At 43.9% G+C, this 12948-nt stretch overlaps 1 protein-coding gene across 1 annotated transcript in view; it reads right to left on the bottom strand.

Moving 5' to 3' along the window:
• Nucleotides 1-12948, bottom strand: part of TCF3 (transcription factor 3) — a 2378933-nt gene that overhangs the window by 1749237 nt on the left and 616748 nt on the right. The window contains exon 6 of the mRNA XM_044054828.1: nucleotides 1068-1200. Within this exon, the coding sequence (XP_043910763.1) occupies nucleotides 1068-1200 (133 nt within the window). The remainder of the gene's footprint in view (nucleotides 1-1067; nucleotides 1201-12948) is intronic.

Here is a 12948-nt window from a genome sequence, read left to right as displayed (position 1 = left end):
TTTCACAAAGTGAACTCGTACATTACTATAACTGTACACCTGCATATAGTAAAGGATCTTTACGTCTGACCTTCTCATTGTCTGTGTACTTGTCAGCAGACAAGCAGCTCGTAGTGTACAATTCTCAGTGTTTTCCTACTTGTACTTCATTATTCCAAATATATATCGTTACTTTTATTCTTAGGTTTTCTATACTGTTTGCAGTTATGTCCAAGCTTGGCTGAAATGTATCCTCTGGGGATCAGCACATTAACATGACCAACATAAATGAAGACATAGTCCAACTCTTAAAGGTCTGGCATCAAACCAAACAATCCTGCATGCATATGAAAGCTACAGTGGTGTAGACCCAGCTTACAGCCAAGGTGACCTCAATCGGAGCAGCAGGTTGGGTGGCTGCCTAAGTTGGTAAGGGAAGGATGGGTGCACCTTTCCTGAGGGAGACTGTGGGATGGAGCAACATGGGGAAAGCCACACTCCCTTGGAGGACGGATGTTGAATTGTGGCCTGGGTTTGGCAGCCTTCTTAAGTAGGAAGTGTGAAATCATGCACCTGTGAAAGGCAGTGCTGGTCTCTGCAGTGATTCTCTTCTCACATCCCCCTGCAAAGAGGTGGGGCAAAGATCACCAGAAATGTCTTCATAACCAGGATGCCAGTGAGGGCTCGAGCAATCATCATCACTGCCTAAATGACGGCCCCCTCTGCAGGGCTCTCACTCCCTGTTGTTCAGGGAGGACCTCACAATAAGGGAATGAATATTCTCATATCCATCTGAGGGAAAGCTAATGACCAATAGACGAATGGGGGCTTTGGGGTTTAAAAACAAAGAAGAAATACTAATCATGCTTCTTTTGTAGGTCAGTGCTCAAACAAAGATATTTCACTAACCTTAACCAACTAAGTTACGACAAAAGTGCTTACATAAAAAAAACATTGATCAAGGAAAAGTTCTCACAGATTTTTTAAAGTTTTTTTTACATCAGTTCCTTACTAACACTGGCAAAAATGTAACAAAATAGTTTAGTGCTCCTAACAAATAGCTGGATGCAGTTTATAAGTATGCTTACCAATGGTGCCATTTGCAGGTCTCCTGCGAGAGTTACTGGGATATGTTGAGAAGTACTGTGATCCTCCTTTGACTCCAGAAGGAGAGAGGGTACCTGGACTGGAGATTCCAATCTCGTTGCCAAGAAAGCTACCCTAGTTTGAAGGAAAAGGAAAAAAAAAACTCTTAAAAAGCATTTTTAGGTAAGGTTATGTAAAGCCACCACTCCCAAATACTTGTAACTTAGCTTTTTAGACCTCTTTTAGTCATAGCAGAGATACAAAAGTAACTATGTATTACACATATGTATGTATATTACAAATGTGTAGACCTCAAACAATGGACAATATAAAAACAAGTAAGTCACACTGTGTAGATGGTCTTTCATGCACAAACCATCTTGGGCCATCACTATTTATTTATACTCCTTCCAAATCAGATAATCTCCACCTTTGTGCATCACGTAAGCTACTAAAACTTCTCTAAAGCCACTACATTTACAGTACTTGTAAACTTCTACTTTAGTTTTTAGCAACAATGAAGACAGAAAGTACCATGCACCCCAAAAACAAATGAGCCTATCTCCAATCTCCATTCCCCTAAATGTAAATACACTTTTCATTTTTATTTTCCCTTTTTTATATTAAGCTATTTTATGCTCACTACAATGTAAAAAGGGCACTTGTGTGAGGTAAGTACAGTTGTGTAAGAACTTACCCTAACAGTATATGTCCTTGCTTTTCACTGCAGCAATATTCCATAGAAAAGGGATATCCTGCTGAGGACAGCCATATGTTAGACCAGCATACCGGACTAGCCTTTCCAAGCACCATACATAAGACATATGCCTTTCGGCAGCAGCATAAGGTATACAAGTGATGTAGAAGCACCAAATCCTCAAAATTGAATTGTCCCATGAGAACCAGAGCACCCCAAAAGAAAAAAAGATATTACATGTACATGCAATAAGAGGAGAAAAGGCCCACAGCCAGAGGGCAAATAAAACACTGAACAGGGGGAGGAGGAGGAAGGGAAGGATGAAATACCGCAACTGAAAGTAGGACTTCTACTGTTACTGTATGTTTTTACACAACTGTACTATGTCTGTCACTGTTGCAGTGCTCTTTACAAAAGGAAGAGTACTAAAAGCTACTGGAAAAGGTGGGATGACGAGGAAGCAACAAAAGAACCCACAAAAAACATGAAGGACAGACCTGGCAAATCCAACTCTGGCCCTAGAAACAGCATTCAGCCTGTAGGGTTTAGTAAAAATATGCACAGACTAGCAAGTAGTAGCTTCCAAAATGAATCTAGCATCTTGAGAAAAGCTCAAGAGGAGGCCACTGCCCTGGTAAAATCAGTACAAACAGGAAGCTGCTTGCCATGCAAAGAGCAGCAAAAAGAAATGGCCTTAGAAATCAAAGAGGAGATTATTTGCTTAGAAACAGCTAGAACCTATTTCTTGGCATGAAAAGAAAAAAGCTTTGCAGATTTCCTAATATCTTCAGTCTTTATCTAAATATCAGAGCTGTCTATGCAAATCCAAAGAATGTGCAACACTATCACTGCTGTTTTTAGGGGAGGAAAAAAATGAAGCAAGATAAATGGTTTGATTTAAGGACAATTCATTGACCACTTTCAGTATAAAAGAAGGACTGGTCCTAACAGACACCCCTGTCTCCATGAAAAACTAGAAAAGGAGGAACTGCCATAAGAACCTAAAGCTCAGACTCTTGACAAAAGTCGGAGCCACTAACAAGACGGTCTTCCAGGTGCATAATTTCCAAGTAGAAACAAACTGCTTCTGGTTAAAAAAGTGGCTGAGTTAACTTGTCAAGAACAAAATTAAGGTTCTAAAGAGAAAACTGGCTTTCTTGTAGGCCTAATATGAAAGAGTCCTCTCAAAAACTGTTTAACCTCAATTCCAGAAGACAGTGGTGTATCCAAAGACAGACGAGCAGAAATGGTTGACACTTGAGCTTTTAACAGAGGAGTATGCAAGACCAAAATTGAGCAGCTCATATAAATAAAAAGAATAGGGGTACCCACTAAAGGAGGGTTGTGTGTTCATGTTTGTGACACTAAACAGAAAACATCTTCCACTTAGCAACACAAGGTGTTTCTAGCACTGGGTTTTCTTGCCTCCTGCAAAATCCAAAGCACGTCCTCATCCTCACGGTTTTCATTCCTTTTCAACCTCAATTTTCTATCACCCACAGAGTCAAATGTACAGTAAGAAGATGAGGGTGAATGACAGAGCCCTTGTCCTGTGTGAGAAGTTCAATCTTGTGAGGTAACTTGTGATGACTGCCCCTGGCCTGGTGAAACAGAAGGGGAAACTAATGCTGGTTGGGCCAAAAGGCCACCAGAAAGGCAGTTTTCTATGATAATTTTACAATCAGATTTAGCTGATGGTTCAAAGGGTTTCTGAGTTAACCCTTGTAGCATAACGGTCAAATTCCAGGGGGGGGGGTGTCACTGGGGGACAGAGAGAGTACCTTTGAGAAAAGTCTTGCACAACTTTGAGGAAGCTAATGAGGAAGTATTTTCACCTGAGTGAGCATTAGATATGGCTGCCAATTGTACGATGACAGTAAAGAAATTCACTTTTGAAAAACAGATGCTAAAAACTCTAGGACAGCAGGAGCAGCAGTGAAGGGATCCAGATCTCTATATAATGCCCAAATCAAGAATCTTTTCCATTTACTTTTATAGATCTTCCTTGTATAGGCCTTGTAGGAAGACATAAGTATCTGTCAGATTGGGGAGGAAAGGCTGGGCTATCAGTACAACTGGAGAAACCATATGGTCAACTTAAGGCCTGGAATATCCGGATGATCCATCCCTGTGGGATGAGAGAGGAGGTCTCTACTGGGGTCCAGTATCCATGGTGGAGAACAAAGGTGAGACCAAAGGAAAGGGAACCACACCTGGCAAAGCAAAAAGGGGGCAGTGAGGATAACCATGCTCTTCAACCAAAATGCCTTCTGTAAGAACTTTGGAATTAAGATGTATGCGAGACCAGCATGAAGGAGACCAGGGGGCCAAACCTGGACTACAGCATCTCTCACCAATTCCCCTGGAGGGGGGATTAAGGCAAAGAAAGTACAGTTGTGTACACTTACCAAGTGTATTCACTGCTGCAGTCATTACATTTGGGTAATCTGCTGGCAGGTTGCCCTCAGTCGGCCTGAATAAAAGTCTTGGGTCCTGCGTCAGTTGCTGTCTCGTCTTCCATGATGTCAGGTTGTCAGGGGTATAAAACATGCAGCCAACACCATTTTAATCAGTTTTTCTTGCCCAAGATGTCAGGTGCCCCCCAAATGGGGAGCACAAATATATAAACAAACAGTAAAAATATATAAATGCGCCTTAGAAACACAAAATTTAACTTCAACTAAAAGCAAATACACCACAAAGGCTTTTGAGAATAGTGAAGGAAAGAAAAGGTATAGAATGGAGGATGGTGGGTGGGTAACCCGGACTGCAACAGTGAATACACTCGAACATCTACATTTATGGTAAGTGTACACAACTGTACTATGTTCTTCGTGTTTCACTGTTGCAGTCATTACATTTGGGTAGAATCCCAAAGCTATGGATGGGAGGTTGGAGCTAAACAGCATTAGGAGCAGCTATAAGGCCCTGCAAGACTGCAGTGGCAAACCCTGCCCTTAGAGAAGAGAGTTAAATGGTAATGCTTTGTGAACGTATGAACAGAGCTCCAAGTAGCAGCTTCTAGAATGTCTTTGGTAGGGACCCCTCTGAGAAAAAGCTGCTGAAGTAGAGGCAGCCCTGATGGAATAGGACCTGATCCCCTTTGGCACAGGTTTACTATGGTGCTAATAGCAGAAACGAAAGCAGTGGCTTATCCATTTAGAAATAGTCTGCTTTGATATAGCCTTCTCCTCTGATCCTGCACCAGTAGTTGCTCAGACTTTTAGTGATTTTGTCTTGTTCAAGTAGAATCTTAGTTGTCTGTGTACATCCAATGAATGCAGGATCCGCTCCCCCTTGTTCTGCAGATTTGGGAAAAAATTGGCAGGTGAATGGTTTGGTTAAGAGCCACACTGGATACCACCTTAGGCATAAAGGAAGGATTGGTCCTGAGGGCCACCCTGTCCGGGTACAATATAATGAAAGGCTCCACTGCCATGAGAGCCTGTAGTTCTGAAACCCTTCTAGCTGAAGTGATTGCCAAAAGAAAAGCTGTCTTCCAAGAAAAAAAAAAATATATATCCGCAGTAGCTGCTGGCTCAAAAGGAGGTAGGGTGAGTTTTTCCAGGACAAAATTGAGGTCCCATGCGGGAGTTGGCACTCTCCTGGGAGGCCTTAAATTTTTGTCTCCTTTGAGATACTGTTTTAGCAGTGGATGAGAAAAGAGAGGAGGCTCTGTGTTGTAATGAGCCGAGATGGCAGAGGCATGGATTTTTATTGAAGAAAAAGATAGGCCCTTGTCAAGCATCTCAGTTAAGTATTGTAAAATCTGAGGAATATTGGGCTTTGCTGTGTCTATTCCCTGTGCTTGATTCCAAGCACAGAATCTATTCCATTTATCAGCATAAGATTTTCTAGTACTAGGCCTTCTAGCTTCCAAAATGACAACCATCACAGGTTTACTGAGAGATGTGGTTTGAATAATTAGTTGATTAGCCATGCTGCAAGATTCAGAGTTTGGAGCCGAGTGTGCAGAATTTGATAATTCTGCTGATAGTAGGTGATGTGTCTGAGGCAAGTACCATGGAGGGAGGTATGACATATTCCTTAGAAGTGGATACCAGTGTTGGCGAGGCCAGTCCAGAGCAATTAAAATCATTTTTGTTTTTTCCTGTCTGACTTTTAGTAAGACCTTGGAGAGTAGAGGCAGAGGGGGAAAGGCATAGACTGATAGGTTTTTCCAGCTGAAGGACAGAGCATCCATGCTTTTTTGTGATGAGTTCTCGTACAGAATTTTCCAACTGATAGTTTTGGGGAAAGGCAAACAGATCTATGCCTGGGCTTCCCCATTTCTGTTTAACATGTTGAAGATTTGTGGATCCAGTTTCCATTCCTGCGTGTCCATACGATTTCTGCTTAGGTAGTCTGCCAGAGTATTTTGCTTTCCTGGCAGGAATTGAGCTTGAAGATGTATTTGGTAAGTCATGGCTAGCCTGCAGAGGGGGTAGGAATGGGTACCTCCCTGCTTGTTTATGTAGCACATAACTGTGGTGTTGTCCATCTTTAATCAGTAGTTGTCCTGGATGAAGTAAGTCCTTGAAGGCTGTCAGAGCATTCTGAACAGCTAGCATTTCTTTCTGGTTGAGGTGCAGATGCATTTGGCTTGGGCTCCATTTGCCCTGAATGCATCTCCCTGCCAGGTGCCCCCCCCCAAGCATAGTCTGATGAGTCTGTAGTTAGAGTTTGGGTGGCAGGGGGAAGAGTGAATGACAGTCCCTTGTTTTGGTGACATGTCACTACCCACCAAAGAAATTCCTGTTGTAGGCAGGGAATGAGACGGATCATTCTTTCCAGGCTGTGACAATGTTGACTCCATAAACTTTTTTAGGTACCATTGAAGTTTTCTCATATGCAGTCTTGCATATGGAATTAGTAGAATGCAGGATGCCATGAACCCTAAAGCCTGCAGAATTTGTCTTGCAGATAACTGGGTTTTTGTTGCAATTTGTTTGAAGTATGTTGTCAATTGCAGTTGTTTGTCTTGTGAGGTAAGCCATCTGGGCAGTTGTATTCAAGCTTGCACCAAGGAATGTAATTCTTTGAGAGGGTACCAGTTGTGATTTCTTTTTGTTTATGGTGTACCCCAGGCGTGCTAGGAGCCTTTTTACAAACGCCAGATGTTGAAGAAGAGTGTCCTTGTCCTCTGCCTGAATGAGACAATCGTCCAGATAAGGATAAATTTGAATGTTTGTCTGCAGAGGGCAATTACTGGTGCCAGGTACTTTGTAAAGACCATGGGTGCAGTAGATAAGCCAAAGAGCAGTGTAGAGAATTGGTAATGCAAAAAGCCTGCTTTGTAGTGGAGGTATCTTCTGAAAGATTCCGTTATTGGGATATGCAGGTATGCCTCTTAATTCTAGAGTTACTAACCAATCATTCTTGCCTAGCACAGGCAGTGGCTGTTGTAAAGTCAGCATTTTGAATTTTAGAATGTCCAGGAACGTGTTCAGAATCGATAAGTCCAGTACTGGACGCCATGAACTGTCTTTTCTGGGTACCAGGAAAAGTCTTTAACAAAATCCTTCTCTTTTTTCCTTTTCTGGTACCAGTTGAATAGCTCCCATATCCATGAGGGACATGACTTGTTTCTGGGCCTCTGCCCACTGGTTTTGTGGCAGATCCGGCCATTAGTTTGGAACTGGCAAAGTAGGGAAATGAAATTTGTACCCCTGGGATACTATGTTTAATACCCACTTGTCCTGGGTAATTAATGAGAAGTTATGTACCTACCATAATGTTCCATGTTAGTTGTCTTCTTCTCGCCTTCTTTCTTGCTGGATGGGGGTTCGGAGCCGATCCTCGGCTCCGACTCGGCTTATACCAAAGCTCGAGAGCTATTTTTACCGGCTCGAGGTAACCCTGTATCCCACACAATACTAGGCACTAACTACCCAGATCTCGTTTGATAGCTAACACTATAGCAGTTCTGCCCCCAGAACAAAGGAGAGAATGGCATACCCATACAGATATCCGTCCCACGAAAAAGATTACCACTGGAGACCATACTATCGGTCTGTCCAGGCTAGGGGGTTGGAGGACGGGACGCAAGAAAGAAGGCGAGAAGACAACTAACATGGAACGTTACGGTAGGTACATAACTTCTCAATGTTAAGTTGTTAATCTCGCCTTCATTCTTGCTGGATGGGACCGCATCCCTAGCACCTCAACCCTGGGTGGCTCATTGGAACAGACTCTTGAGGACGGTGGAAAGTACAGTTTTGTACCTACCATAAATGTAGATGTTCGAGTGCCAATACAGCTGCAGTCATAACAGATCGGTTATCCTGCCGTCAGGCGGGTCCTCCTCGGTCGGCCGAAATCCAAAGTCTAGGTCCGGCGTCGGTTGTCGTCGCGTCTTCCCTGACATCAGTGTGGCAGGGGTATACAAGAACCAGCCGACGCCATCTTCTTCAGTTTTTCTTGCCCCAGATGTCAGGTACCCCCAGAAGGAAGGCAAAACATAAACTTATGTAATAATGCAATGTAAAATAATCAAAAAACAGCAGTTTGCAAGCAAATACACCATAAAAGAATACCCCAATCAGGTTGTATGAGGAGGTGTTTGTCATAAGGCCTGTCCCAAGAGGGGATGGAGTGAGGGAAACCTGGACTGCAGCTGTATTAGCACTCGAACATCTACATTTATGGTAGGTACAAAACTGTACTATGTTCATCGTGCATACAGCTGCAGTCATAACAGATGGGTAGAATCCCAAAGCTAAAAAGGGGTGGCAGGCACTAAGTGGAACTAGGAGGAGCAAGGAAGCCCTGCAAGACTGCTGTGGCAAAGCCCACTCTACATTTAGTGTAAAGTGGAAGGTGATAGTGCTTGGAGAAAGTGTGCACAGAACTCCAAGTGGCTGCTTCCAAAATGTCCTTGGTAGGAACCCCCTGAGGAAAGCTGCAGAGGTAGCTGTGGCCCTTGTGGAGTGAGATCTGATGCTTGTAGGCACAGTTTTTCCATGAAATGAGTAATAAAGCGTATGCAGTGGGCTATCCATTTTGAGATGGTCTGTTTGGAGATGGCCTTTCCTTGAGCACCTGTAGCATAGGACACAAAGAGTTGCTCAGATTTTCTGAATGGCTTTGTCCTGTCCAAATAATAACGGAGTTGTCTGTGAATGTCCAAAGAATGTAGTAGTCTCTCCCCTTTGTTTTGTGGGTTAGGATAAAACGTAGGTAAGCGGATAGTCTGATTCAAGGCTACACTGGATACTACCTTTGGCATAAAGGAAGGGTTGGTTCGTAAGGAAACTCTGTCCTGATGGAAAATTATGAAAGGTTGCACAGCCATGAGGGCCTGTAGTTCCGAAACCCTGCGTGCTGAGGTGATAGCCAGAAGGAAGGCTGTTTTCCATGACAAATATTGCAGTTCTGTTGAAGCAGCTGGCTCAAATGGAGGCAGGGTCAGTTTTTCTAAAATGAAGTTGAGGTCCCAAGCAGGTACTGGTGGTTTCCTTGGGGGTTTTATGTTCTTAGCCCCTCTGAGGAACTGTCTTAAGAGAGGATGAGAGAATAAAGGAGGATCTGTGTTGTATTGTGCAGAAATGGCTGAAGCATGGATCTTGATGGAGGAGAAGGAAAGTCCACTGTTTAACATCTCAGCTAGGCACTGTAATATTTGTCGTAAATTTAGTACCCAAGAATTCTGGCCCTTTTTCTGATTCCAGGCACAAAACCGTTTCCATCTGGCGGAGTAGGCTTTTCTAGTAGAAAGTCTTCCGGCCTCCAAGATGACATCCTGCACCTCCTTGGAGAGGAGGGTCTGTTGGGAAATCAAGGAATCCTCCATGCGGCTAGATTGAGGGTTTTCAGCTGACTGTGAAGAGTTTTGAAGTTGTGCTGGGACAACAGAAGAGGCACTAGAGGCAGGATCCATGGTGGGGAATGCGTCAGGCTCTTCAGGAGTGGATACCAGTGTTGTCTTGGCTAGTCTGGAGCAATGAGAATCATGTTTGGCCTCTCTGCTCTAGCTTTTAATAGAACTTTGGGCAGCAGAGGAAGAGGTGGAAAGGCATAGACTGTCAATGTTGTCCAATTGAAAGAAAGTGCGTCCACTTTCCAGGCCTGTGGATGATAGGTCCTTGAGCAAATTTTTTTCAGTTGGTAATTTCTGTGGGTAGCAAAGAGATCTATGTCTGGCTGTCCCCATGCCTGAATTATCTTTGCGAAAACTTGAGGATGCAACTTCCATTCGTGTGGATCTGTCATATTTCTGCTTAAGTTGTCTGCCAGTGTGTTTTCCTTCCCTGGCAGGAATTGTGCTTGGTTGGATTTGCAATTCCAGAGCCGTGTTCCAAGGGGACATGGCTAGTCTGCACAGGGGGTATGAATGAGTTCCTCCCTGTTTATGTACCACATCACTGTGGTGTTGTCTGTCCTTATCAATAGCTGGCCTGGATGCAGTAGGTCTTTGAAGGCCATAAAAGCAGTTTGTACTGCTAGCATTTCCTTTTGATTGATATGTAGGTGCTTCTCTTTTTGGGACCATTTGCCCTGAATGCACTGATCTGTGATGTGCGCCCCCCCCCCAGGCGTAGTCCGAGGTGTCTGTTGTGATGATTTGATTTGCTTGAGGCATGCAGAAGGGGAGACCTATGTTTCTTTGGCATGCTTGAGCCCACCACAGAAATTCCTTTTGAAGACATGGAATGAGTGGCATAATTGTTTCCAAACTGTGGCTGTGTTGATACCATAAGTTTTTTAGGTACCATTGAAGTTTCCTCATATGCAGCTTTGCACATGGGATCAGCAGGATGCAAGATGCCATGAATCCCAGAGCCTGCAGGACTTTCCTTGCAGTCAGCCTGGTGAAGGTTGCCATTTTGCTGAAGTATTGAGATAGTTGCCCTTGCTTCTCTGGCGTGAGGTAGGCCATCTGGGTGTTTGTATTCAAGCTGGCACCCAGGAAAATTATTGTTTGAGAGGGTATTAGTTTTGATTTCTTTATGTTGACTGTGTATCCCAGAAAGTTCAACAATTTTATTACAAACGCCAGGTGTTTCAGAAGTATGTGCTTGCTGTCCGCTTGGATCAGGCAGCCGTCCAGATATGGGTTTATTTGTATGCCTTGAAGTCTGCAGAAGGCAATTACTGATGCCAGGCATTTCGTAAACACTCTGGGCGAGGTAGATGAGCCAAAGGGCAATGCAGAGAATTGATAATGGGTTGAACCTGCAAGAAATCTGAGGTATCTTCTGCAATCTTGTCTGATAGGGACATGCAGGTATGCCTCCTTGAGGTCCAATGTTACCAGCCAAGACTCCTTGCCCAGCATGGGAAGAAGCTGCTGTAATGTGAGCATCTTGAATTTTGGTACGATTAAATATGTGTTTAGGATGGATAGGTCCAAAATAGGTCTCCAATCTTTGTCCTTCCTTGGTACCAGGAATAGTCTGGAATAAAAACCTTGACCCTGTTCTTTTGCAGGTACCTCTTGAATAACTTTCATGTCCATGAGAGCTGAAATTTGTTTTTGTGCCTCTGCCCTTTGATTTTGTGGCAGGTTTGGCATGCCTCTCATTTTTGGAAGGGTGTGAAAGTGGAATCTGTAGCCTCTGTCTATAATGTCCAGAATCCATTTGTCTTCTGTGACAATATGCCAATTTTTTGAAAATAATGCCAGTTTTCCGCCTAAAGGTGCTGCCATTAAAGCTTTGCTTGGCATGCAAAGGGGAAAGTCATTGTGTCTGCTTTCTGAATGACTGTGATCTATCTTCTCCACCTCTTGGTGTAGGAGCTTGCCATTGTCTGGCTCTAAATGATCCTTGAGATTGCCCTCTACCCCTCGGGCGCCTGTATTTGCCTCTGAGATCTGTCCGTGGCTGGAAAGGACCAATTTTTTGAAGGCCAGTTTCTGCTGAAATGTGGAGGTTGTACCTGTAGGAAATCTTTCACTGTTTGCATCGATCTTGCCTTTTCCTCCATTTTCTTTAGTACCTCCTCAGCTTTAACACCAAACAATACATCTTTTTGAAGAGGTGCATCTAGTAATTTAGCTTTGACATGATCTGGTAAGGTTTGCTCTTTGAGCCAAGCATGTCTACGTATGACAGACCCTGTAACAGCAGCTCTACATGAGGCCTCTAAAGCATCAAAACCACACTGCAAGGTACGTTTACCCACTTGCTCTACACTATGCAACAAATCCTGCAACTCCTTTAAATCTGGTTGCTCAGGTTGTGTCATTTTGCTTTTCAACTGAGATAACAAAAACTGTTGAAACTTTAACATATGGAACTGACAGTTTAATGCCCTCATGGTTAAAGTGGTCGAGGTGTACACCTTTTCCCCCCACCTTTCTAAAGCTCTAGAATCTTTCTCTGAAGGTAATGGGTTTTTGGCAGTAGAGGCCTTAATTCCCTTGGGACCCTGTGAAATAGTTTCTGGGTCAGCAGCATGGCTTTTGTATAGGAACTGGTGTGAATAAGGAACCCGGTAATACCAGTCAGGTTTAACAGGAGCTGGATGTAAAGAATCTGGGTTGAGGCTTGCTTCTGTGTACACATTATCTAATATATCCAAGACAGGAGGGATAGCCAGAGGCCTGTGCTGGGGAAGCAAGAGAAAATCCCTGAGCCTTTTCTTGGAATCTGAGTAATCTTGGCCTTCCCAGTGAAAGTGTTCCCTCAAGGTATGTAAGGTTTCCCCAAAAGAATAGTCCTCAGGGGGGAGACCGAGGGAATGGACTCCTCAGCATCAGAGTCTTCAAAAGGGGAATATGAATATTCCTGGTCCTCAGAATGTTCTGAGGTAATAGAGGCTTGATCTGAGGAAGGGTAGTCTTCCTCCAATCTGGGCCTTTTGTCCGAGGGGGGTTGAGAACCCCTGATAAGAGTAATCAAATCCTCAGCCATTTTGAGCATCTGTTTTTTAGGCATGGGGCCTTGAGAGGGGCTCTGTGGACCTTGTCTTTTAGTTTTCATGGCTGCTTTAGATTTTGTGAAAGCCTTAATGGAAAAGGAGGAAGGCCAGAAGACACCTTGAGAGGTGGCAGGCCTGTCTAAACTCTGTTTCCCCGCCAAGAGTGGCGTCGGTATCTGTAGTCAGAATGGGGGCAGAGGAGCCTGCGACCGCGGGCACAGAAGACACCGCTAAAGAAGTGTCATCGATACTCAGAGGCTGCGTAGGCGCCTCGCTGAGAACAGGAGCACTGGTAGCCGGCTTTAGCGTGGTGTCGGTAGAAG

This window comes from Protopterus annectens, chromosome 13.part0, assembly GCF_019279795.1.
Source record: "Protopterus annectens isolate FY-2018-M chromosome 13.part0, PAN1.0, whole genome shotgun sequence".
NCBI lineage: Eukaryota > Metazoa > Chordata > Ceratodontiformes > Protopteridae > Protopterus > Protopterus annectens.
This window is presented reverse-complemented; position numbering and strand designations above follow the sequence as displayed.